The 27492-nt window shown below is 38.2% G+C and overlaps 1 protein-coding gene across 6 annotated transcripts in view; it reads left to right on the top strand.

The window, feature by feature from the left end:
• The window catches only part of FOCAD (focadhesin), a 134268-nt gene that overhangs the window by 50914 nt on the left and 55862 nt on the right, over positions 1 to 27492 (top strand). For all 6 annotated transcript variants that reach the window (XM_042804595.1, XM_042804600.1, XM_042804599.1 and 3 more), the window contains 8 exons: positions 12639 to 12743; positions 13162 to 13263; positions 13782 to 13912; positions 15501 to 15627; positions 23759 to 23893; positions 24289 to 24339; positions 24968 to 25051; positions 26539 to 26677. In XM_042804595.1, coding sequence (XP_042660529.1) covers positions 12639 to 12743; positions 13162 to 13263; positions 13782 to 13912; positions 15501 to 15627; positions 23759 to 23893; positions 24289 to 24339; positions 24968 to 25051; positions 26539 to 26677 — 874 coding nt within the window. The remainder of the gene's footprint in view (positions 1 to 12638; positions 12744 to 13161; positions 13264 to 13781; positions 13913 to 15500; positions 15628 to 23758; positions 23894 to 24288; positions 24340 to 24967; positions 25052 to 26538; positions 26678 to 27492) is intronic.

Genomic DNA, 27492 nt, shown 5'->3' on the forward strand with positions numbered 1-27492 from the left:
CCCTTCCCAAGCTGCTTCAGTGTGGGACACCCCCACATGCTGCAGTCCTCCCAGCACCAAACTACAACAGTGGCAGCAGCTTTTTCCCACAAGATCTCAGCCTTCTTTGTGTACAGTCACCTTGGTCGGCCATGAGAGGCCCCTCACAGGCCCTTTATCAATGTCTGCTCCACCGTAGACCTTCATGGGTGGCAGGAGGGGCTGCCCTGCCATCTTACCACAGGATACAAAGGGGTCTCTGCTCCAGCACACCTCACCTCTCTTTTCTTCCTCCGTTCCTCCACTGACCTTGGTGTTCACACAGCTGCCGCAACTCCCCCTCACAAGTCTTGACAACTCCTCACCACATCCCTTCTTAAATACATTATTGCAGAGGCGCAGCGGATTGGATCAGTTTTGGTGCAGAGGTGGAGCTGACTTGGAGCTGGGGGAGCTTTGAGAAGCTTCTCACAGGGGCCACTGCTGTAGCCCACTCCTTGCTACCAAAAAACACCACCACTCACTCAAACCCAAGACAGACAGAAAGCTTTAAGGTAGCTTATAGGTGCTTTATTGACCTTTTTTTTTTTTTTTTTTTTTTTTTTTTTGACAAGGTAGTTACTAAAACTTCATTTTCTCCGTTTAAATGAGAAGCACCGGATTGTGTTGAAAGGGCAGGAGTAAGCAAAATGAACTGCACTTTTGTGTAAAAGCAAAGCTGAGCTGATGTAGAACAACCTGTGCATCTCTAACTTAGTTTCTTCCTGAAAATCTTTCTGTAAGTCAGCATTCAAAACTTGTTTGAGTATTACAGCCCAATGATGAGTAGTTTCACAAGTCTACTAAATAGTCTGTAACCAGGGATACAGGCCTCAGGCTCTGTAAGTGACTTAATTATACTCTGGGAAAAGGGTAGGTAAGTTATGGCTACATGTTGTGACACCTGCAATAGACATACATCTGCCCTATCCTGAGAAACTTTTCTTCAGTTTTGATCCAAACTACTGCAAGTCAGGCAGTTTTCCTCTTGGGTCTAGCTAGCCATGTAAAAAACACCAAGGTAATGCCAGGCTTTTTATTCTGGATTTCCTGTTTTAGTATGTATACTCTGTCTAACTTGGCTTGCTGCAATAGGTCTTTGAGTTGTATGATGAATTGGTGGCATATTACAGGAAGAGGAAATGCATAATGCTTTGTTTATTAACTATTTGATATCTTTGTTCAAAAGGCACTTTGGTCACTCAAAAAGGCATAACTTACTGAAAGAAAAATTACTGAGGTATTATGTCACCTGAGCAGAACGGCCTGAACTCTGACTGTAGGGAATTATTCTTTTCTGAATTTCATTGGAGTAATCCGGAATAGCTCCAGAGACTTTAAATGAACAGTTTTAGAGACAAATTTAAATGTAAGTCACCAGAGTTACAGGAGCTTTAGTCAGATACAGAGAGAGAAGTTTAACTGGAAGTTGCTGATGTTTATCATGACATGAGTAGGTTTACCTACTTTGTGCTGTTTATTTTAAGCCAAAGCTTTTGTTCACTAGTACAGCAAATAAGATTGATGATAGGGATAGTCTCTTTGAGCTAACTATGATGATCTGACTACTTCAGAATTAAGAAGCCCTTCAGACTGGTAAGAAAGTCATTCCTGGCATTGGGAGCAACAGCTCATGCCCACATGCAATGAGAAGGTGCGGTTCAAACTGCATCATATTTTCTGTTTCCCTGATGATCAGCAGAAGTCCATGTGAATTAGAAACTTGTTTAAAATTCAAACCATAATTTGTTGATGTCTAACTGGCTCACATTTTGTTTGCTAATGGGGACTGCAAATGGTGCGCTTTTAGTCTTTTAAATTACTATGGGCTTTAAAATACTTGTCTGCAGAATATATAAAGTATTTGGGTATCTTTTTAGTAGTATCACATAAAGCAATCAGTATAATTGGTAATACAGCAGGCATTCTGCTGGGTAATATTTTGAAATTTGGCATGAGAAGAATACTCTGCTTAATTGCAGTGGCATATCCTTTCTCTGTCCTTAGTTAAGTGCTACCAAGGACACCTGAATATTCTCCAGTTATCAATATCTGATGCATTGCTGTCTTTTAAATTACATTTTATTCCAAAAGTTCTTAATGCTTTAAAACTGGGACTTACTGTCTGGCTCAGTTGAACTTGGTATCACCTGGCATCTGCCTTGACTCTGACAAGTTATTTTAGTTCTGAGCCTGCTTAGTGGGTCCACAGAGATTATTACAGTGAGGCACAGCCCAGCACTGAAAGATTATCACATTGTTTCTTGTATGTGTAATGCTCTCTCTCTACCACAGGAAGAATTATCTAAGACTTGTCTGGTCCTTCTCTTGCATTTGAACTAGTTAGTACAGGGACAGAAAAAATTATTACCTTGGGCAGTGTGATGGCAACAGCCACTAATGTACTGATGGCAAAGTTATACTTTGGGAATTGTATTGTTTGTTTCTGTGTTTTATTCGGTTCTACATAAATAAATGATGCTTTATAAAAGATGTGGAAAGTAAGTGATAAAACAGTGATCAGAATGCCCTTTAAGTTAAGAAAGTGGAAAGCTCATCACAACAAACTTGTGAAACATTTTGAGTCTTCGGTTCCATAGGCCACTTTTTGAAGGACGTAGTGGAAGATGATGTGCAGCATAGTAATTAAAAGGCTGTTCTGAAGAAGAGAATAAGGACATCAGCATTTAGGTGTGGAAAGAAGAGTAAAAAATGGCTGTTAATCCCTGTCTTATTTTTAAACAGTCACTGATATTAACTTGAATCTGTTCCTTTGGTGTTAGCAGTACTTGAACACTCAATTTAAACATAGGTGTTTGTTATGGAAAGAAGGTCTAACCAAGTAATTACAGGTATATTCCAAATTCCATGTCTTTACTTTGATTTGAACATGAATCAAATTTGGGCTAGCAGACCTCAGTGCTTACCCTTGTAAAAGGTAAATAAAATGTCCACATGAAAAAAGGAAAACTTTGCAGCCAAACTGTGGACTACCTGTACTACAGCAGAAAAAATATATATGGAAGTGCTGAGATGTCATGGTGAGAGTCATAGCGTAAAAAGAATTGTGTGGTGCTTTTTATTTTATTTTTTTCTTAAGCAACCAAGATAATCAGAAATTCTTCTGCTAGTGAAATTATGTTACTTTGTACTTCAGATGATTAGTGATTGTAGCTTGAATTGAAAGATTGCAGATTGAATTGAAAACACATGGGTGATTGCCATGGAAAATCTGAGTTGAAGAATTGTGTGTCAAAACAAAATAGGATCAGAGAGAGAGAATGTGCATCAAGAATGCTATCCTCATTGCTTTCATGTTTATTGCAACTCCACAGAGAGAGTTCACAAACAGCATCTCCCATTTCCACACTGAATATTGTTTTTATAAGGAGTCCATTGTCTCTGCAGTAAACTATTGGAGCATTTTAAAAGCCTTGCTAAGTTTAAAAATAATTATCGTAATTGATTTTGCAGACACTGTTCTGGTTATGTTTTGTTTTTGTTTTTTTCTTACCATTTCTGTGAACAGAGCCTGTGGAGGACTTCTGTGTATGTACCTCCTTCCCCACTGAATAAAAGCCTTTTTGTGGTGCAAGACTAGTGATTATATTAGATCTGTTTTTAACTGAGGCATTTTGGAGTAATGGACTGAAACACTGTGGAAGAAAATACAGAAATCTCTTTAAAAGGCTGACAAATGAAGAGCAGTGCATGGGCTTTTAGGCTGTCTTAAATCAAATCACTGCAAAGGCTGCACTGACACATGCTGTTCATGAAAGACTTAATACAGTCCTTCTAATTGCATGAATTTTCTTGTTGTGCAAAAACTGTTATTATACTCTGTGTGAAACCAGCTGTGCTGCAAGGGGAAGAAATTAAATTGTCTGACTGAGAGGTCACTGGTGAATAGTAGCACAAGATCTGTCACCATTATTAGAGGATTATGAGGCTCTAGAGGACATCTGTTCTTTCATGGTCTTTCAACTAATGGAATTAAATATTTTAGTGGTAAATGATACCCTTCTGGGAAATTCATCTGAAGATGCATTAGTTTGTGCTCTTCGGGGGCTGGGAGTGCGTTTTTTGTTTTTGTTTTTGTTTTTGTTTTTTTTTTAAAGGTAAAATACATTTTTATTCAGGTTAAAAACATGTTTAAGGATATGTTGAGATGGACTTGGTTTTCTCAGGTGGTGCCTGATGGTATTGTTCTATGTCATCATGTGAACTTTGGAGAGTAGCTGTAGGGAAACAATCTTGTGGACAGATTCTTCATGGTTGAAACTTACTGATTAGGATCCTGTTGGAGTAGATGAAACTTCTGAAAACCTAGTTTACACTCTCTGAAAAGTGCTTCTGATTTTTGAGAGCATTTTATAGCCTTTATAAACAGAAACACATATACATTTGTGCACTTATCTGAAAGAGCGGTTCCTTCATTTGTGTGAATTGTTCAATAATTTGTATTGATCACTGGAGCAAGAAATGCCAGAGTACTGAATGTTTTTGAAAACCTGCTCATTTCACTGCCTTGAGAGAGCTAGATTGATGCTACCTCTCTTCCAAAATTCAGCCTGACATTTCCCAGAAATAAAACCTAGAACTTTGCAGTGACATTTATTTCCTGCATTTTGGTTGGCTTTTTGTGGGGGGCCTGGAATGAGCTCTCAGTGTTAAAATTGACCCAAAAGATCCCTCCAGGATAGGCATGAAAACAAAGAAAGTGTGGTCGGAATAATATAAAGTGATATCCTACATTTAGAATTTTAAATGGGGGCAGCATATGTTAGCATGTATTTGGATTATATTTTTTTGAAATGGATTTTTCCTTTTGAACATGACCTTACTTGTCTTACTGTTTTCTGGCTGTCTCTTATTCTTTGTTCTGACACAAGGGCTGCAAGAGGACAATTTCTCTTCAGTAAAATGTAAGGAAACGTGAAGGAACAGAAGAGGTTTATCTTCCTCCTCTGCTATCCTCCCTTGGCTTGTGCTTTTGAAGAAGAATAACCATCCTGTAGTTTAGAAGAAAGAAATCGGACCACCAAATTGCAGAGAGTGAGAACAGTTCTCAGACCTGTTATTTAAATAAAAGCGTTTTGTCTTGAATGTTTAATCTTACTTTAGAAAGGAGAGTTATTGACATACCTCATCATCATTTTTGAGTTGTAAATTAATTTTAAAACCAAAACCCATAATCTTGAAACCCTTCTTCAGGTTGCTAATGACAGACTTGACCTAACTGCTGCATCTTCTAGGAGTACGGGGGATGCAGAAGTCAGTGTTGCCAAGCAGCATGCCCCTCCCTCTCCAGAGCTGCTTTCTACCTACTGGGAGTTAATGAATCATCATTTTTGAGCTGTTAAGCCCTCGATGAAGATTTAGTATAAATTTAATACTGAAATTAGTCCCAGCACTGGTTATCCAATTACATGAGGGAGATGGAGAGAGGAGCTGCTTTGCCGTACTAGAACATTTTGGGTTTTTTCCTGTGTAGAAACCCGCATGGTATTCTCCAGGTTTCTTAGGCACCTGCAGTGCTATAGTTGTAGCAGTAACACAAAAAGCTTTCATTTTGGGACAGCCGTTTCCACTTCATCTGTTGTTTAGTTGATAGATGGCGCTGGAGAGTCACAAATGCCATCCAGTCTCATGGGTTTTAGCAAATTTTTTGACCAGGCCATTTGTTGGCTCAACAATACCATTAGCCTGGGGATAATAAGGAGTATGAAATACCCAGTGGATACCTTCTTCTTTTGCCCATTCTTGTACTGCTGCAGCAGAAAAGTGGGTTCTATTATCACTTTGAATCCCTTCTGGAAGGGGTAAGGTACTGAACCATTCCTTCAGACCATGGACTGTATTTTCTGGACTGTACAGCAGTAACAGCTGTAGCCATGGTAATTGCTGAAATAACTTCTACTCCTACCAGGATATATTTTTTTCCCCCCTGAGGGTCACAGAGGGCCTATGTCAGGTTTTTCCCCTCCTATCAGTATGTAGAAGATGGGAAATTTCTGCTAAGGTTTTTGCCAAGGCATTGTGGGTGATGGTCGCAGAAATGTTTATATCCTTGAGGTAACCTGTTAAAGGTATACTGTATTCCTTTCCAAGTAAATGCAAACTGATCCTTATTTTGTTCCTGTAGTGGGATCGTGAAAAACATATCTTTAATATCTAGAGTTGCCATCCAGGAATGAGATGCTCTCTGAATCTGGATCACTAATTCTGCTATATTTGGCACAGCTGCTGTCAGCGGAGCAGTGTTGGCATTTAGTTGTCTGTAATCGATTGTAAGTTGCCACTGTCCATTTGGTTTTTTCTATGGCCACACAGGAGAGTTATAAGGGGAATGGGTGTGTGTAATAATGTCCCTTTTTTCTAAGTCTGCGACCACCCCATCAATACCAGATTGTGTGGCTGATGGCAGGGGATGTTGTTTAACATTAGTAATTTTGGCTGGGGGCAAAGGTATAGCTATTTCTAGCAAATTAGTACTTTTAGGTTCACCTTGCCCAGTGAAGCTCCATATTGATCCATCAGGGAGTTTCGACACACTGCCACACAATAGGTCAAATCCTAATATGTTATTGCTGGCAGCCCCTACCAGAACTTCAGCTCGAGTCAGCCTTTCTTCCCCAGGGAGCCACAGAGTAATTTTTGCAGTGCCCTGCCCCTGTGTGGGCACATGGGGGGCAGGGGGTAGCACAGCTGGAGTGCTGGGCCTGGATTGGCCGATATTCCATGTCATGTGACATTATGCTCAGCATACAAAGGAAGGAGTGGGCAGGAAGGCACGCTCTCACTTCTGGGATTGTTGCTGAGGGGTCTTTGTGTTTCAGGATCGCTAGCCAGGAACAGGTGGGTGTCGGTTGGCAGGTGGTGAGCAGTTGTATTGTACATTATTGTTTATACTGTCACCTTATTATTCTAGTTCTGTTATTAAACTGTTTTTATCTCAACCCGTGAGTCTCCCTTTGCTCCTCCAATTCCCTCCCCATTCCTAGGTGGGGGAGGGTGGGTGAGCGGCTGCGTGGTGTTTAGCTGCTGACCAGGTTCAAACCATGACACACATTTAAATATTCTGCAGTTTCTTGATTAATTACTGACACTTGTGCACCTGTATCAATGAGAAAATTTATGCAAATTTTCTTTGGGCCAACTGGAATACTGATAATTGGGTCAGGACATTTGTTCAAGAGCTATTGCAAAGCTAAAACCTGCCAGGCAGGGTGGCTCACTGCTCTCCCCGGGAATGCAAGTTTTTTGTTGGGGGATCTTTTAAATCAATCAAGTCCTGCTGTGGGGCTGAAGGTACAGTCCTGGCAGTGGTGGAGTTGAGTCTAGCCAGAGGGCTAGGTTTATTTCTTTCTGTTTTTTGTTCTAATATTTGGATGAAAACTCAGAGGTCCATTCTAGTCATACCATTTAAAAGGTTACCTGGTGCTCCTAAAGCTAGAGCTTGTCTCCATAAGGTATTTCGTTCTGGATCAAATAGTTTTTTAGATTCTGGCCTCTGGATGTCAGCATGGATTTGATGGCCTCACCGGGGAATTTCAGGTGGCTTCCCAGAGGTTGGTCTGACCCATCCCATGTGGCACCCATAATTCACTAATTCCTGAACAAATTCACTCAAGGTAGGTATGTGAATTTGCTCCCTAGATGGGTGCACTGTTGCTGCAGCAGCATTCATAGCATGATGCATGTGAATACAATCCTGGACATTTGATACATTTACTTTTAGACTATCTGGAAGGCCACAAATGAGAGGAGTCCATCTGGCTGTATCAATGGGTGCTAGCATTGGGGATCGGTGAAATACATTTCTTTCATACATTGCTTGTATACATACTGCCTTTTGCACAGAGGCTGCTAGGTCTGGAAAGCCTGAAGTTGTAATTATGAGAGGATCTCCAGCCCAGTAAGCAGCTTGAGCAGTTATTGAGTAACAGAGATTATCTGGAGTGGTAGTTAGGAAAACTCCAGGTCCTCAATAACCTTCTGCATCTTTCTCGCTTAACAAGAATTGATTTCCGCCCTTGAGGGAAACTCTCCATATATGCTCTCTTTCTGTTTCATTCGGGCATCTAGTATATTTTTCTTGCAATTTAGATACGTCAGTGAGGGACCAGGGCACAGTACGTATAGTAGTTTGGACTTCCCCATCATCATCAATTAACTCTGTCTTAATTAACAGTCGAATCTTTACTAGTTCTGAATTAAAGTCAGTGTCTTCTAAGTCACTGTTATTATACCAGTTGTTTCCATCCCATGTTTCAGGATCGTCACAATGTATTACTTTACAAATATGTTGGACCGAACTAGAGCATGTTTGATCAATTAATTTATCAAACCTTTCTTGCAGCTGTTCCTCTCGTTTCTCAGCTGCAGTCAGTAGTTTTTCTAACTCTTCTGTTTTGCTTAACAGTTCATCTATTCGTTTTTCCAGTTTTCCCCGGGTCTCCCTTTCAAAATCAAATGATGCTTTAAGTACCTTATTTTCTGATTCCATAGGTTGATATTCTACATTTGCAACCTGTCTGGGAGGAGGTGGCCTTTTGGTTTCCTGTTGCGCACATGATAGACAAGCCCCCAGGATGGCACAAATAACTCCTTTACCTTTTCCTATTTTTACTTTTTGTTGACTCCTACTCTTTATTATTCGTTCTACTGTTGTGTCCTCATCTTTCCAAAATTTCTGGGCCTATTCTGTCCTAGGGTGGGATGGTGCACAATTATGTTCCTGCAGCAGTTTATCCATGCCAATCCTATTTGTGATGCTAATTTAATGTTGCATTTAAGGTGCTGAATTAATTTGGTAAGAGATGAATCCCCTTGCGTTCTAGCCAGTCCTCAGAGATTAGAGAGGTTAGCGCCGTGACTATAGGCCTGACACCAGGTGCACAAACAGCCCATGTGCTGTAGGTCCGGTTGCATTCAGAAGAAGCGGTCAGGTTCACGAATAGTACCATTTATTCTTATGCAGCATCTACAGATTCGAGATTGCCTACGATAAATGCACACACTGCAGTTTGCTATATAGAACTACACACAAAAACTATTGCAATCACACACTTAATTCCCAGGTAATCACTCAGCATAGCTGAGGGCACAAATCTCACCAGAAGGCATCCCTTTAGGGGTCGGGGTCAAGAGCACAAACCCGTCGATCTGTCCCTCCGATTTGGTGTCGGATTATCATCCCTTCAATTTGGATACAAACTCAAGGTAGTATTTATCTAAATGTGTATGCGTGAGTGGGTGGGACCGGGCTCAAGCCATTGTTTCTTGAGTAATAGCACATTCATTGGTGCAATGTGCACGCAGTTGTTGTGGGAAAATCAAGCAGCTGTTTTGTGGAAAAGAGGAAGCACGGGAAATAGTGTCTGCAGAGTTGTGCAAAACATCCCTTGAGAAAAGGGGAAGAGCAGGAGATAAATCTATATGGTTGTGTCAAAACATTCCTTGAGAAAAGTAGAAGAACAGGACCGCGTGTGTTCCACCACGCTTCATGTTCCTCCTTGGTGCCATAACAACACAAATCACTGGATCTCCATCCTCTCTTGTGTTTGTTCTGGGCACCATGTGTTAAGGAAATGTATACTTGCAGTTTCTTCACTTGTTTTGCTTTTCCCACACTTCCAACAGAAATACATCAAAATTATCTCCGTCCACAACTTTCTGGGCTACTTTGGTCTGCTGAGACAATATTGTTAGGTTGGCCTGGGAGAGTGTTGGTTAAGAATGCTGGCTGGGAGTGTCCACACTGGGGCAAGGCACTGGAGAATATGATACAAAACCAAATCTTGCTTGGGTGACTCTTTCTTTGGTCCATCTGTTTTACCCTTAGCTTTAAGGTTATCATAATGTTTATTGTAGATTCAGCTTTTGGGATTGAAGAAGCAAAATCAAAAAACCCTGCAAAAAAAACAAAGCCCCAGGAATGCTTGAAATGAAAAGCTAATTTTTTCACTTAAAGCTTTGCATATTCAGATAAGATATTCTCACTGCCACCTTGTATGCTGATCTGTGCTATAAGATATGGGCAGTTAGATAAACAAATAATGTCCACTTAATTATCTCTGAAATACTGAAAATTGATTGGTGTATTTTATTACACATTGGCTTTTGAAATCTACAGTTTCAGCCTAGATTCCTATAAAAGCATCTATACAGATTTCCAGTCTTCTGTTCATGTAAATCTAACAGTCTTGTGATATGTGTAAGGTAGGATGTTTAATTAAACCACTTACAATTTACATTTTCTGTGCATAAAAATTCTCATTCACCTAATGGAAGAACTCTTGCTCCTACAGCTGTTATTTAGAAAAACAGTCATTATGTCTGTATAACTGAAGGAATGAATATTCTCTTTGAAATATTTCTGCTTCATATGAAGTTTTAGCTTGACAGATTCTGCCTCATCTGTATCTCTGATACCTTCTTCCATTTTGATCATCTGACATTCAGTTTTACGTAAAAGATAACTTAAAAAAATTTTCATATGTACATGTGCTTTCACCCAGGTGGGCAGCTGAACTCCATGCAGCTGCTCGCTTGCTCCCCCCTCTGTGGGATGGGGGAGAGGATCAGAATGTGAAAGTGAGAAAACTCATGGGTTGAGATAAAGACAGTTTAATAGATAAAGCAGAAGCCACACATGCAAGCAAAGCAGAACAAGGAATTAATTCACCACTTCCCATGGGCAGGCAGGTGCTCAGCCAACCCTAGGATAGCTGGGCTCCATCACCTGTAATGCTGTTTTGGGAAGACAAACTCCATAACTCTGAACATCCCCCTTCCCTTCTTCTTCCCCCAGCTTTTTATTGCTGAGCACAACATCATATGGTATGGAATATTCCTTTGGTCAGTTGGGGTCAGCTGTCCTGGCTGTGTCCTGTTCAAACCTCTTGTGTAACCACAGCCAACTTGCTGGTAGGGCAGCGTGAAAAAGAGGCCTTGATGCTGTGTGAATGTGGCTCAGCAGCAGATAAACATCCCAGTGTTACCAACACTGTTTTGGTCACAAATCAGAATCATAGCCTCATACTGGCTACTGTGAAAAAAATTACTGTCCCAGCCAAAACCACTACACAACAAAAGCTGGAAAACTGCTAGCTAAGGTGATGCTTTCAGTTTGGAATGAACAGGTGGGAAAGCATTAAATTTTATTAATTATTAAATATTACATATAGATTCCAGAACAAAATTTGAAAGTTTTTGGAAACAGGAATTTGGATTGCTTAACTGTAAATGTAGGGATGTCTTGTAGAACAAACAGTGGATTTTTTTGGTCTGTAATTTGGAACCAGTAATTACAGTGAGAAGTATGCAAAATCACAGACCTCTTGGATTTTTATTCATTAATTCTTGCTCTGTAGTTTCTGTGGACCGAGACAGATCTTTGTACGGTGAAAAATTGTTTCATCTGAAGATATCTGCTCATGTAAAAATGCATGTTGAGAGAATGTTGTAGCAGAATTTCCCATTAATTTTTTTTTTGAACCTCTGTATGTATAAACCACCCATATGTATATAAAGGGTCAACTTTACCAGGATAAATTTTCAGAGGTGTAAGATTGCTGAAATATAGATTGGATTAAAGATTGGATGCAGTCTTGTAAACATGGGGTTTGAGAGTTGCTCGGTCTTTTAGCTCAGCCCAGTATGCACTGGATTTAATACACATTTCTTCTCCTGCTTTAAGCCTCCAATCTTGGAGTTACCAAATGTGTTTTCTAAAGTTACAGTAATTTGAGGCTAAAGAGGAAAAAACCTTTTCCAAGGGCAACTCACTCCAGAGTTAAACACTAAAAGTGAAATGGAGAACTCTATACCCTGTTTACCATGTAAGGAAAACAATTTTCTGAAAGCCAGAAGATTAAAAAAATAGTGTCTGTTCAATACTGCTAAATACCTAATTTCCTAATTAGCTTTCTTGTTCTTGGGAATGACATTATCTTTCAACAGAAGTTTTATGTATGGAAGACTAATCCATGTCATGAGTAGATTTAATTTAACAGCATAGTGATACAAATGTGTACAAGAAAAAACTGAAGGACATGCAGGTATGAAAATACTGAAAATCTGATCTAAATAAAGGGGAAATGGAGGTAAATAAGTCTCCTTGCCTTCGCTGTTACTTCAGGAGCAGCTCTCTGGAAGATTTGTGCCCCATATTAACAAATGCTGTAAACTATTTTGTATTATATGACAGGTTTGTGGGATATGATAGTAGTGTCATCAGAATTCCTCTGTAATGACAGAACTGGGTTGGAATATAATTGGTGTGTATTTTAATATACAGTTTTCAATTACATGTTCCTTTCAGTATGGCTGTAATGGAATTTCAAGTAAAAATGAACTTACTGTAGAAATTAGATTATTGCAATGGTTACAGCTGAACATGCATATCAATATGCTTTTAATATGATAACTTAAGAATAAATAAATTGTAAGTCCTATGAAATTACAGAATTTTCCCTTCTCTTTACTATTAGCAAAAAAAAATAATGCAAAAAGGTCGGAGTTTCTAGTATGTTCCAGTAAGTTCACTGTCTTATGTAAGATACCGTGTTGACAACCTAGTTCCAAGTGTATTTCCTGCTTGTTTTTTATTTTAGGTCCCAAATCTGATCCCAGTTCTGATGTTTAAATTGGGAACACCTTTGGAGCCTGCGCTTTACAGGGATATATTGTATACATTGCCTGCACTGGGTGTACACAAGGTCAGAATGAAAAATTCTTAGTAAAACAAAAACTATCAATAAGAGGTCATCTATTTTTTAATAAAATATTTAGACTGAGCAATGCATAGCTTGCTTAAAATAACTGATTTGTAAGCCTCAGTATAACTTTCTAGTATTTTGTGTGTGATATGACGTGTTTTAAAGAGTGAAATGTACATTATGCTCTATTGTCTGCAGGGTATCATAATTACATATATATATATGTATCTCATAAGAAGATGCTTTTGGACTCATTATGTGCTAAAGTTTTTCAGAAAATTACTTCCAGTTTCTTTCTGACATTGCAGTTGGGCAGTTATCTCCTTGTTGTACTTGGTTGTAAAATAACAATTTGTAGATTAGTCTTTGTTATTAAGCATAAAAAAAAGTGACATTTCATTAAAAAAATTTCTTTCAGGTTTGTGTAGCTCAGATTCTATGTGCCATACAGATGCTGGGGAGCAGGCCAAAGCTTCAAGCAATTACTTTGCGGCTGATGACATCCTTATGGGAAAGACAGGTTAGCAAATTTTTGTAGTGTAACTAAAGTGTAGTTGAAAAATTTCATTAGCTCTAACCAAGGAAGGAACGTAATTTGGGATCATTCCTTATACTAGTATCTCAATACCAGCGATACAAAGTAAATGGTGGAAGTCGTGCCTATATTGATTCTGATTTAGTGAAAAATTTCAATAGTACATCTTCCATGAAACTGCTTTTTATTTCATCAGATCTCAGACTGGAATTAGGAAAAAAAAAATGTTTGAAGGACAGCTTTCTGCTTTTCATAATGTGCAGTAAGAACAAGACCTTAATTACATGGCAATAATTTGCTCTTCTGTTTATAAAGTAGCAATAGAGATTTGGTCTGACAAAGCCAGTTAGATCTCAGTGCAGCATTAGATTCCACTAATGAAGAAAAGCAATGGTATGCAATAAAAGTGGTATTTAGCAATCATGTGAAAGTGCAAGCAATTGAAAATCCTGCCACCATCCTTTGAAGGTGTGATGATAATTTTTAAATTAAATCTTTTCTAGGATCGAATTTACCCAGAATTGCAGAAGTTCTTGTCAATGTCTAATATGCCCTCTTTGTCTGTTGACAAAGGTGCTCAATGGGAAAAGCTAATTGCTAAAGCTGCTTGTATAAGAGACATATGTAAGCAGAGGTAAGCTCAAGTGTTCTCCGTTTTACGTCTTTGTAAGAGGAAACAATTTTTTTTTTTTTTTTTTTTCACAAAAGCTGCATAATTATTTTTACCTACTCTGCTGTATTAATTGTGGGTAATATTTTTGTAGTTGTGTGAGATACTGACTCAGGCATTGCTAATCTCAGCATCTACTAAGTTTTGGGGTTTATATTGTTACTAATAGAAAGCACTTAGAAATAATGTTAAATTAGAATGTCTTCATCCGGGAACAAAACATGCACCCTATACTGATCCAGAGTAGAAACTTCAAGCATACCACTTACAAATTATAAAAACAGAGTGATGAAACATTAGAAGAAACAACTAACGATATATCTTTGATCTATTCAAAGAAAGATTTGGTACTTTTCTGAAAAGTATATTTTGTCACGTGCAAATTACTGCTCTTTAAACAGATATAATACTGACCACAGAGCACAGTTGTACAAGTCTAATTGGATGATATATTGATCCTTTCTAGCTATAACAATCCATGCATATCAGGACTTGATAATAATTTATAGTTCCTGTTACATTATCAATTACTTCCTCATTTTATGTGCACAATACCATCTTTTCTCTTTGTCACCTATGTTTTGAGTTCCACTTTCTACTTTCCTTCTTTAAGGTCACTTACTAACAGCTGGGAAGATTCATGTATCTTTCAATCATCAACTAAAAAAAAAAATTTCTTAACAAAAATACCCAAATACCTTTCCTTTTCTCTTCAACCTTCTTTAATTTTGCCAAATGTAATTTTTCAATAAATTAAAAAAAAAAAAAAAAAAAGTGAAAACAAGATAATATCAATGCAGCCATTAGATTCTTTTTACCAGGTAAGTGGTGCAGTTAGAGTATGCATATTCTTTGTTCATTTAGAATTTTTTTGGAAGAAAAGGAGATAAAATAGAGTAAGCCTGAATGTTCCATGCATATAAATCACCTAGCCAGGTTCTCCTTACTCCAAGTTCTTACAGAAACATGAGGAACTGCTGAATCAGCAGTTGCCACCTCCCCCCCCCCCTACACCCAGTAAAACTGAATGGGTACTAAAAGACTGGAAAGCAAATACGCACCACATGCAGTCGCTGAAGAAGATAACATTGCAGCGGCAATGAATCTGGAAAAATGTTCCTATCTGATGTAAGAGGGCCAAAAGTCTATTGCTGCCAGAATCCCCAATAATAAACAGTAGGGAGTACTTACAGAAGACTTCAACAAAGAAGCAAATAATGTCTTTAATAGAACATCTGGATTTTCCAGCTCAGTCACTTCCCAAATGATGTAATCTTTTAGCATATGCAACATACTTGGACAAAAACTTCTATAGCTTAACCATTTGATTATCTTTTATTTGGAACTTGACGCCTGCTGATTTAATTCTCTTATGTCAGTCAGCCTTTACAGCTCTCTATCATATCCTCCCTTATATCTTTTTTCCCTCCCAGTTTTACTCTGTTTTAGTTGTCACTTAAATAAAACTGATACTTAATGAATTTTTGTGTATAGAATAGAACTTGTGTGTATGGATGATTATTGCCATTTATCTTCATGTTTTTTCCTTTAGGCCATACCAGCATGGAGCAGATATGTTGGCTGCAATTTCCCAGGTATTAAATGAATGCACAAAACCTGATCAAGCTTCACCTGCTGCCATAGTGTTACAGGGTCTTCAGGCACTTTGTGAGGCTGAGGTAAGATTAAATGGGCTACTTCCCGTGTTTCATGTTCTGCTTGTGGATCATGGGCTTTTTTCCTAGCTGGCTTTTTATTTTTTAAGAAAATATTCGATTGTTGCAGATTTTTTTTTCTTCTGAGAATTTTAATTCCTCTTTTCTGACATCAGTTAATTGTTCCTGAGAAACTGTACTATGAAATTCTACTACGGCAGGCCAGCCCTTCAGTGTATGGGTTGAAATTTTAGGTCAGCAGTGCAGTTTATTTCAAAGACATGCTTTCGTGCATTTTAACTTGGGGTCTGAAAAGCACAGCTCTTTGGCACATAAATCTGGCCGAAAAGTATGTAAATGATCTAATTTTTTTATACCTTCTTACTGGCCTGCTCGTCTGGATCTCATTCACAAAGTATACCTGATAGGAAGTGAAATCACTTGTAATGCATCTGTTTAATGCATTCATTACTTACTGATGAAGAGGACAATTAAGCATCACAGCATGCTGCCCAGAGAGTCTGTGCTGTCTCCTGTCTCCATCCTTGGAGGTTTTCACATTCCACTTGTGCAAGTGTGTCTGATCTCATAGTGACCCTGCAGGAGGTTGCTCTAGAAATACCCTGAGGTCCTTTCGAACCCAAATTATCCTCTGATCCTATGATATCCCTAAGTTAGGAGCCAAGGCTCTTTGTTTCCACAGCGACATCCCAAATGTGATGGTGCAGGCACAGACAGACAAGCTGTGAATCACACTATAGGCAAACAGTGGACTATGCAGGCCATCTGATTTAGTGGACTAATGGTAGCCTGCAGGAATATTTGATTACCCATTTTCTGTCAAACAGCAATTTGAAGTTTAGGTACTTCACTTTTAGCACAGTGTTTACTGCAGTGAGGCCAATCCAACAAAATCTAGCCGTTGCCACATTATACACTGAAGTCACGTCAGCAGTTCAGGAACAACGTAGTAAAGGATTAGCTGTCCATGCACATTAGTATTCAATATAGTTAAAAAGCTTCAGACAATGACTACTAAGAGCCAAGTTATTTAGGGTAATTACTGTGTTTGGTTTTGGTATGGAGTTTGGCTCTTCTTCAGGTCACATAAATTTTTTGAATGCTCGCCTCAGTATTTAAGCAGTGATTTCCCAGGCTGAACTATATTTAGGCTTTGTTTTCTGAAAAGAAGCAGGAGCTAGGCCCATGACAAATGTCACATCCTCATTTGAGAACAGACATAATGCACCACTGTTAAGTGGAAGGCTGAGACAACTTCAGGTACTAAGGATGGAAGAATGGAAGGAAAGAATCACTTTGTGGACAGGTACCAATTTTTCCTGTCCTAATTCTTGCAGGCCCTCCTCACCTTGCTTTGTTTCCCCAATTTCATGCAAGTATAATGTTCTTGGAGACTAGATCTGTCACCTAGGTATGCTGAAATTTATTAGAGAAATCTGTTGTGGTTTGGTAAACTGGGTAACCATTTGGTTTAAGTAATGCAGCTTGTCCCTTATTTAGTATTTGGACTCTGGTTTGCAGTGAGGAAACCTTAAAGGGCCTAATCATAGAGGTTGGTCAGGATGTTTTGTTTTGGTGCTTTTTCTCTCTGCCACTGTCTCAATAGATAACCATGGGAAAGGGATTTATTTGCTTTGAACTTTTTCATATGCAGCTGCTTAGGTGCAGGATTTTAGTGAGTACCTAATTTTCAGTCAACTTCTGCACCAGTATAACAAATTAGGTTTTTGTATGTATAATGTTGACATAGGTGATGATGGAACCCTACACACTGTATGGCTTTGTCAAAGCTGAGTTCTGAGAGTCTCAGAAAGGCTGAGGTAAAAGTACTACTATAATAAAGCATCCTGTGACACTGACTAATTTTTTTTTTTTTGGTTGAATGTTGTGGAAGAACAGTTTTCCGTTTTGTTGACTGCAGTAATTGTTTTGTGTAAATGTAATGGCTTTACACACAAAGTATGTACTACATGAATAGCATTAAGGGTATCAGCTTAGTTTTTGTGGTATTTGCAAGAAGGGCTAACCCTCCCTCCCCCTCCCCCCCTCTTTTTTTTTTTTGGTGGGTACAAAAAAAAAAGCCTTTAATGAATAGTACACAGTGACTTGCACATCAAAAATGTAAAATACGCACAGTTTTTGCCAAGCCACATTTCCTATTTCTGGGCAAATACTTCATTTTTTTCCCAGTGATTTCAGCAGAAGCCAGTGTGCTTCCTGTGAAGCCATCTATCTTGTTATCTAATTGATTTCATGTTATCAAGTACTGTATGCAAGCCAAGAAACATTCAGTAATGGAAGTTCTAAGCATAGTGTTTAAAATCCCTTTCCAAGCTTTTTGTGGAAATGTTTTCTTGCTGTTTATTCTCTCAGTCCACATGTATTTGTTTTATTGATCAGAAAGAAACCAAAATAACAGAGTAATATAATGAACTGAAGAGTTGTGTAAGAACAAATTATGTTGTCTGAATTTAACATTTAGTAGGAATTACAAAGCTAGATGTTGTTTAAACAGTGTAGACTCAAAAACTGTAATCTTAAAATGTTGAGTGTGTGTTGAGATATTCTTGGGGGATCATTACTTTCTTCTCAGGCTCAGACTTATGCTGCCTTCACTTTCTTGGGTCTGATTGTCGGGGTTTGAGCCTGGTCAGCAGCTAAATGCAATGCAGCTGCTCACCCACCCTTCTCCCACTTGGGAATGGGGAGGGAATTGGACGGGCAAAGGGAGACTCATGGGTTGAGATAAAAACAGTTTAATAACAGTAACAGAATAATACGGTGACAGTATCAACAGGTAATGTACCATACAGCTGCTCACCACCTGCCATCCGACAGCCGCCTGCTCCCGGCTGGCGATCCCAAAACACAAAGATATCGCAGCCACACTCCGGAAGTGAGAGCCCCTCCTGGCCCACTCCTGCCTTTATATAGTGAGCATAATGTCACATGACATGGAATATCGGCCAATCCGGGCCCAGCCCTCCAGCTGTGCTCCCCCAGCCCCCACCCACCCGCACAGAGGCAGGGCACCCAGAACTGGAGAGTCCCTGGAATCTCAGTGTGCATCAGCCTTCCTCCAGCTACCAAAATGAACATGAACTTTATTCCAGCCTGAATCAGGACACTGATTTACTCCTCATTTTCTTTTTGCTTTACTTTATATCCTTGGCCTTGTACATAGTCCACATCATAATTTCTATTTGAACTCTTCAGGCTGTAGTGTAGGTGCAGCTCCTTACCTGTGCAGATCTGCAGTTGAAGAGAGCTGCCAGGCTCCCAGGATGTGCTCTCTGTGGGTAAGGGTTTTTCCACATACTGAATGAGTGAGTAAAATAAGTTGACTTACTGGCCTCCATTCAGTTTAACTGGTCTGGTGAACACTCACCATCAGAATATTTGCCATTTTACTTGATTCCCCAGTTATCTGCTACTTCTGAAAGTGCTGCTGCTGCTTTTTCTCTTTTTCCTCCATCTGAACTATGTGATTAATGCCCTCACTGAATGAAAGCTGTGTTACCAGCTCCACTTCCAAGTCAGCTACCAAAATCCATTTCAATGCATCTTCATTACTGGTGCAATTTCTGGTTTTTAAAAGCTTGAAGTGTTAAAAGATATGGTGGCAATGTAAACCTACCTAATTTTTCCTCCTATTAATGCATCTTGTATCATAGAATCATAGAATAGTTTGAGTTGGAAGGGACCTGTTAAATATCATCTAGTTGCAAACAGTTCCTTCTACTCCACCTGCCTCTGCACTCAACCTCTTTTCATCTTGAAAACATTCACTACAGTGGCAACTTCATTTTCTGTTACTTGATGTGTGGCATACTAGTGTAGTCTAGTTGGTGTTACCATGTTGCTTTCTTCTCTTCCTCTCCTTATTTTTGCTTTTCCAAGCTTTGACATTTTATGTATTTTGACACTTCATTTGTTTTTTTTTGCAAGGCTGGAACAGAATTATAACCTTGTATTGTGGTTTTGCTGGTAAGATAGCTCGTATTCTTGCACTTTTTGTAAGAAATGGTATATAACAATAACTTCAGGAAGACTAAATTCGTCATTGTATTTAAAGTGAAGAAGTTACTACTTTTTCTAAGCTTAAGAAAAGTTTATTTTCTTCAAAGCACACAATATGAGTTATAATTTTAAAAAATGTTGTCTTAAACTTTAATTTAAAAATTAAATGGCTAACAGTCGCTTGTAACTTGCATGTTACGTCTCCCATTTGGCCTTCAACTTCGTGTCAAATTCATTGCAAACAGAAAATAAATTAACGAAACTTGTGCTCCAAGTGCTTCTAATCTGTTAGTAGAAACTGGAAAACTGCTTGTGTAGTCCACAAAAATAATTCCCCTTTTGTAGCTGAAATTTCAATGTAAGCATTTTTCATTTGAATGTGGACATACTCCGTAGACAAAATGACCATGGCCAAACTTTTTACTGTGGAAATGGCATTGAAGAGTGATTTGGCTCTTAATCCTTAGGTTTAATAGTAGCGCTTCTGCCTCTGTAGCACCATTGTGTTGTCAAGTCAGCTGGTTTTGGAGTATTGGACAAAATGTGTTTTGAAAAGAAGATGGTTTTATTTACCGTAGTTTATTCCTAGATCATACTTGTCTACCAGTGTCACAGTGCAGCCAGGGCCATTTTTTGTTATCCCAGTGTGTGTCAGAGTCCAATATTTTCTGAACAGGTTATTTTAGATATAACGTGTGGAGGATGTAATGTGTAATATCAAATTGACTTATTTGAAGATAGTTGTTACACAGGATTTCTGATTCAGCAGTGTGATATGAAGTGTACCAAAACCACAATACAAATGTAAGTTACACTTAGCAAAATACAGTAATTTCAATATACAGTTCAGTCACAATACCACTGTGATTCCTATTACTGGTCTCTATAATATGCTCATTGTCACAATGCTGAGTGTCTCCAGCTGTCAGGAAGGAGTATATGGCTTGAAGCCAGCTCAAGCTCATTGGTCTCTTCAAAATTCTTCTTTTAGCTGTCTAGTTTTTATACTCTGTTGGGCTGAGCCAGGTATTCACTCCCCCATATGCTGATCTGACTGACTCAGGGACATGTTCACACTCTTTTAGTGAACTGGGGAAGAGCATTTACACCATCAGTTGATGCACTGAACTGTTTATAGCTGTATATCTAAAACAAAGGTCCTGTGTGTGTTGAATCAGTTTCTTTGCAACAGCTGTGGTCAGTCCCATCCTGTATTATTTTCTGAGCTTCACGGGCACATCAGCTTTGACCATCCAAGCTTTCTTCCATTGTAGGGGTTTATTGGTCAGTCACATTGTGTAGCACTTTCACAAAGCAGTGGCATGCCCTTTCATTTTTTCAAGTTGCAGGTGTTTCTGTAGCTGACTGTTAAGTCTAACACTCTGCAGTAGAGGGTGTGTCTGCTGGGTTTTGCTGCAATTACATGTTCTGGAAAGATTCTGATAGGTTTTATCCTAATTGTAGTTTAGAGGAGGTTCTGAATTTCAGGCAATCATCATGAACGATGAGTAGCTGCTCTGCAATACATGATGAATACCATATATTGACTTGTTAACTGACATGTTTACTGCATATACTGATTCAGTTCTAAGGTTTTACCTAAAAGTTAGAAAGGAAGACAAGTAATTCAAGGCTATTTTCGTATATTATCAGACTGAGGAATCTGTTTTGTATTTCTACTGAACCCAGTGGATTGTTTTAATAAGAATTGCAGTTGTACTGGGATACCCTTTTATTGTTATGCATACTCTAGGAAGAGATGTTAAGGTTGCTAAGAGGTGATGGAGTTACTTAGAAAACTGTTAAATGAGAGCTTGCGTTTCAACTCTTGTAGTGCTGCACAGCAGTAAACCCTTTACTTCAGGAGGACTTTCTGTCTGAAGAAATGCTTTTATAACAATTAATCTGTACAACTCTCCTGTGAGTATTCCTTTTTTTAGCTGGGAGAAATCAGAGCCTTTACTTTCTTTCAAAACTTCAGCAAAATAGAACTCCAGTGTCTGCTTCCTTGTCCTTTCATATGACTCAAAAGATTAGTCTTTTCTCTCTATACTGTAAAATTTTATACTAATTATGCATGGCACTGAGTTACCAGGCATAGTATCTCAAGTGCCTTGATGACAAGATGCTTACCAATTTCAGAGACTCATGACTTTGAATTAAGGATAGTTTGTTCAAGTGCTTAAGGTTAATAATGAACTTATCTTGAAATATTGTATTCAGTAGGACTGTTCATGTATTTAAAGCTAAACTAACAGTGGAGTGCCTTTTGGAATCGAGGTCTGAAAAGTTAGGCATGTCCCCAGAATATTCTTCCAGACATCTTGCTATGGGAGTGAACAAGCTACTGACTCAATAAATAGAGACAGTATTTTTATGTTTTGTGTGAAACAACAGTGTAGTACAGAGGTTGCTATAAATATATTTTAGAATGCACTTCTTTGTTTTTATTCAGTGTAATGTCTGTTAGCCCCAGAAGTCATAGTTGGCTAGAGCAAAAAAGCCAAGAGATTAGCTGTTGCTTATCAAACACTGAATGTGAGTGAGGAGAGGGTTTGTGGTTTGGTGCTAATGAAACCATTAAATTGTGAGAAACAAGTTGTAGAACTTCCCCCCCCTTCCTTTTTTTCCTCCTTAGAGCTGAATATATCGCATATGGATTTTGGCTATTGGTGTATATAATTACAAAAAAATACTTAGATCTGTTAGGGAGGCTAACTAATGCTATTTACCATCCTGTAATGCTTCCCAGTGTATGTTGGCTCTGCGTGAGAATTCTCTTTTGATAGTCTTTTTGCTACCTAACCACTGGGGTACACATAGCTAGTATTACTCAGTTTTGAACCTTGATTACTCAGCTTGCTCTACCCTCTATAGGTATTAAAGAGCAGGTTAAACTTTTTTCTATTGCAGAGTGTTAGCTCTTTGTTTGGAGGATTTCAATTTTTTGTTAGTGTTTTTTCCCAGTGATTTCTAATCTGTGAAAAAATACCAACTTTAGAACCATACGCTGATCTGCAATGACAGGCTACTTTGCTTTTCAGGGTATCTTTGTCTATAACCAAATAGTCCTCCTGAGTTGGAAAAAACAGAAGCAGCGTGATTTTTCCAGTTTATACTCAATTCTTGGTGGCATGGAAACCTGCAGATACTCCTGTTTTTATCTGCCATTGTCAATATTTTGTTGTGGTTGCTTTTTGTTCCCCCCCCATGCTCCTCCTCTGGGATTGCAGAAGTGTATCTAAAGTGACTTCAGCTTCTATTCAGTGCAGAGTAACTTTCTGGTCTATAGTGTAACTGCAAAGGCAGATTTAGAAGGCTGAACTTACAGTGTTCTAAGGACTTGGAAAGCAAATCGCAAGACTCTAAATTCATTATTAACACAATAAAAATAAATTCTATGATTTTCAAACCACTTTCACAGTTTTTGTAAGTTAACAGTTGGAAGCATGATGCTACTATCATCTGTGGTTTCCTGACAATTACTTTTTTTTATGTTTTTGTTTCAATGAAGTGATTTTTCTCACTGTAAATTGTAAGAACTGACCTGCTTAGTTTAGGGATAATGAAGCTGTGGTATTAGTGTTTTGTTTTAGTGTGACATTTTCACAATGATTTCTGGATTCCTGCAGTTTTACATTCTTCTTTTGTTCCACAAATTTGGTATTTGGTTGTGTTTAAAGATTAAGGGCATTTTGTTTTGCAGTTCTCCCAGGAACTTATCTTCCTTTGTAGCTTCCTCTGGTTTCATCCTGTTGAACTCCCAGAGACAGCTTGCTTTTAAGCTAATTTGAGCAAGTGAAGTAGAGCAGTAGTGTTATATGAAAATAGATCAACAGTTTTATGTGTATTGATAACAGTGTCCTACTTATTCCTACTGGTAGCTGCTTTATCTGGTGAAGTGTTGTGCAATATTACTGCATGATGTCAATTAATATACTGCAAGACTGTTAATACAAGTGAATTTTTAATATGCTTGCCTTTTTTCTTTTTATGAACCCTATATTAATTCCTGTTTCCAAGTAGGAAGAAAGAAGGCAAGTGATGGAAAGAAATGTTACTTAAATTAAGTTGGGATTGCTGTTAGTAGTGGTGCCTCCCACTTTTCCTCCAGGTTGTTTGCATCCGTTCTACATGGAATGCTCTGTCACCAAAGCTGAGCTGTGATACAAGACCCCTCATTTTAAAAGCGCTGAATGAACTGTTTGCCCTGGTTCCTTCGTTAACAGTGAATACAAAAGAATATGAGGTATGTACTCATGGGCTAAGGTTAGTCTCTTCTTTTAGTGTGTCTTTGTATATGAGTTTTAAATGTGCCTGTTTGTTTTGAATATCTCTAAATTGGACCCACTCCCTAATTCAGGTTAATCATAATGCACGTTTCCATACAGTTTCACAATCTTAGCCTGCATTAGTGTGTGCTGGGAGATAGGTGAGAAATTTCAGTGCAAGGTTGGTCAGAGGTTTCCATCTCCCAGAATGTGAGGACATGTGAATGTGTCTACAGTTCAAACCTGAGCCCCTTCCACTTTCCTAGCTCACTGCATGTTGATGTGACAGCAGTTTGCTTCAGGTAACTGCCTCTATTTCAGCTGCTTATTTGGTTAAAGAAAATCTGAATGCCTGTTTTGTTTGCTTTTATAGAGATTCAAAGCTGAAGTTATCAGCTTCCTTTGGAACAACACACAAAGCAAGGTAGGTGATACAACTGAAAGTTAATTCCTGATGTCAGCAACTGGATATTAAGTTTTAGACCCTTCTGTCAAGACAAGGTTGTCACTGTCAGCAATCTTACTTTTTAATAGTTTTCTTGTCATTGACCATTTATCACTGTTTTTGAAGCAACGTAATGCACATGAAAAGAAGTAGCTGATTGTCCTGACATCTACCACTTCCAAGAAGAATTGTAACACAAACTAGTTTGACTCTGCTGGTAGACTTCAGCCTTTACGTGGTGAAGCATTCTTAGTGAAGCTGCAGCTATGACAACTCAGTTCTTTGGTGGGGTATTGTAATGCAGTGGGAGTGCTGAACCATCATCATTATGGGGCTGATGGAAACAAAGTATTTTAAATAACTCAGATATTTCTACATCAACTACCTTCACAGCAGTAATGCGTATAGAAATCATAATGTTTGCTATCAAGCCTAGATAACTGGTCTTGCGCAATTGCAAATGCACCTCAGGAAAATACTGTTATTTTAAAGTCTTTTTCAGCAGTCAGTGATTAGTGGGTAGGCTCTTTGTATGTGGAGTGTCCAGTAGGTAGCAATACCATATGTTCTGTTTGTGATTTTCTTTTTCTTCCTGTTAATTTTCTAGGATGCTCTTGTAGCCATTTCAGCCTATAAATCACTCTCGTCATTTGACTCTGAAGAACATACAATTCTTCATCTTCCTGAACAGGTAGCAATGTTGTACGCTTAATAGTAAGGACATCTGACACTTCCATCTGCTATGGTTTGTATCATTTTGGAAGGGAATCAAGGCCTTGTGCCATCTCTACCAGACAACCATCAGAACCTCATAGAAGGAATATGAGTTGCTGGTGAAATGGGATGATACTATGTATGATTAGCATAACGAAGACGAGAGGAGAAAGGCACAAATGGAAGCTGAATGCTGTCTAAGTAGTCAGAAGGTGTTTTTTCTTCTTTCATTAGTTAAATCGGCAGGTTATTTTTGGGCACCTGATTTGCATTTTATGCTCTTCTGCTAATGCTTGCAGTTGAGTCTTGACATTAAGCAGCTCTTGTGATTACTGCTTTATCCATTGCAGTCACACTCATTCTTAGTGCTTTTGTTCCTGTAATGGGCAAGTCAGTTTGAAAAGTAGGTGCTGGTTTTGGAATTAAGCTGGAAACTTTACCATTGTTTCTGTTCTGAACTTTTACAGCATAACTTTTTGCTTTTTTGTTGATAAAGGCAGTCAGAAAGGAATTGAGGTACTTACTGGAAATCTTTTTCAGTACATAGAGGGCTGGTAAACCCTGAAACTTCAGTCTGGTTGGTTGACTCCATAACCTTAAAAAATGAAAGAGTGCAAGGAGATGAACATACAAGTTCATATATGTGACTTTATTTTTACAATAAACTTGTAAAAGAAACTAGGCAATAATCAGTAGTCCATTGGTACTTTATGGTGTAGTAAATACTTCTGTAAATTTTTGTTTACTGCATTATTGCAAGATTGGCTCCATTTGCATGTTGTAACTGGCTATTATGAAAAGGTCAGAATAAGCAGCTTGAAAATTAAAAACCATACCTGCTTTATATAAATCAATGAGAAGAATTCAGCATAAACCTTAGAAATGAAATACGTTTTACATAGAAGATCACAAGGTAGAATAAGGGAAATCTCTAAACACTGCTGCAATACTAAATCTTTAACGGTAATTCATAGCTCTGTATTATTGGCACTGGTACTTCATACTCATTAGAAAATGAGTAAATATGTTTTCATTGAAAGTATTATAAATATATTGCAGTTTTTCAAATTATGAAAAGTAGTATGGAAAAATAATGTCTATCAGAAATGCTCTGTGTAAATTAAAGTGCCAATATAAAATACTGTTTTACTCTAATTGAAAAAGAATCAGAGTGAAAATGAAGTTTTAGTAATATTAGTTCAGTCTATAAATGTCAAGATTAATTTTACTGCTACAGACATGGATTTACATACCCATGTGATTTTTATCAACCAGTTTTGGCTTTCATTCAGGTAGAAGAAAAGCTTTTATTCTTTCAGCTTCAAATTAATAAAATGGAGTAAAATTAATTAAATGGAGAACTTTTAGTTGGTATTTTTGACACTTGGTTGACACTTAGGATCATGAAAGGTAAGGAAGATCCAGAATTTTTGTGCTGACACTTCCTTTTTTTTAATCTTTCAGGCACGACCTGAAGTTGACTCGTTGAAGGAGGTAGTCATGAATGAAGATGAAGAAGAGGAGAAGGACGCAGCAAGTCTTTTTGTTCCGGGTTCTTCATATATCAAGCTGTTGTCTCTAATGCCAGCTTCTGTTGTAGGAGGTATAACATATTCAGTATTTGAGGTTACTTTGCAGATTTATAATCACAGTGCCTGTACAGACACGTCGCTTTCTTATAATCAAGTGTCATGTTGAAGTGCAGCCATTTCTCTTTTTTTTCCCAGGAAAATATCTTACCAAATTACAGGAAAAAATGTAAAGTAAAAATTCAGAGGAAAACAAAACCCCCAACCCATTTTTAGGAAGACAGACAGTCAGAGGTCCTGATGGTGGAAACAGTGCTTATAACTTAAAAATCCTTATCTGTCCTATGTGAAAAGCCAGTTGCTTACTACTTCAAGTACCCATTGTTTCATCACAGTTCAACTTCAATAGGGAGGACTGATCAGATATTTTTAAAGGCAGCTCTGTATTTTAGCTCGGCATGGACTGAAGAAAAAATACCCACACCCAAAACCATAGTGTTTTATAAACAGACTACTAATAGCATTAAAGCAATGCTGTATACAAAATCTACTTAATCAATAAAGATGTTAGTGCTATGCTTAATGCTTAATTTTAGTGATGAATATGATATAGACACATGCTTCAACAGATGGTCTCTGGTTGATGCCATTGTTTTGCCACCTATGCAGTTGAATCACTTTTAGTAATTGGGATTTTTAATGTTCACTTGATTACTCTCATTAATGCCATCTTTCACTTCCAGTTATACTATTGTGACATTAATGCCTGAACACAGGCATTGTTATTTCACTACTGTTTGTAGAACGCCTGGGATATTGATGTGTGATTGCAACCTGTAAACACTGCCAAGAGATAGTATTTTCCCATAGTGGAGGCTCCTGGAAGGAT

The sequence above is a fragment of the Tyto alba genome, unplaced genomic scaffold (genome assembly GCF_018691265.1).
Source record: "Tyto alba isolate M040663 unplaced genomic scaffold, T.alba_DEE_v4.0 Super-Scaffold_42, whole genome shotgun sequence".
In the NCBI taxonomy this organism is placed as follows: Eukaryota; Metazoa; Chordata; class Aves; order Strigiformes; family Tytonidae; genus Tyto; species Tyto alba.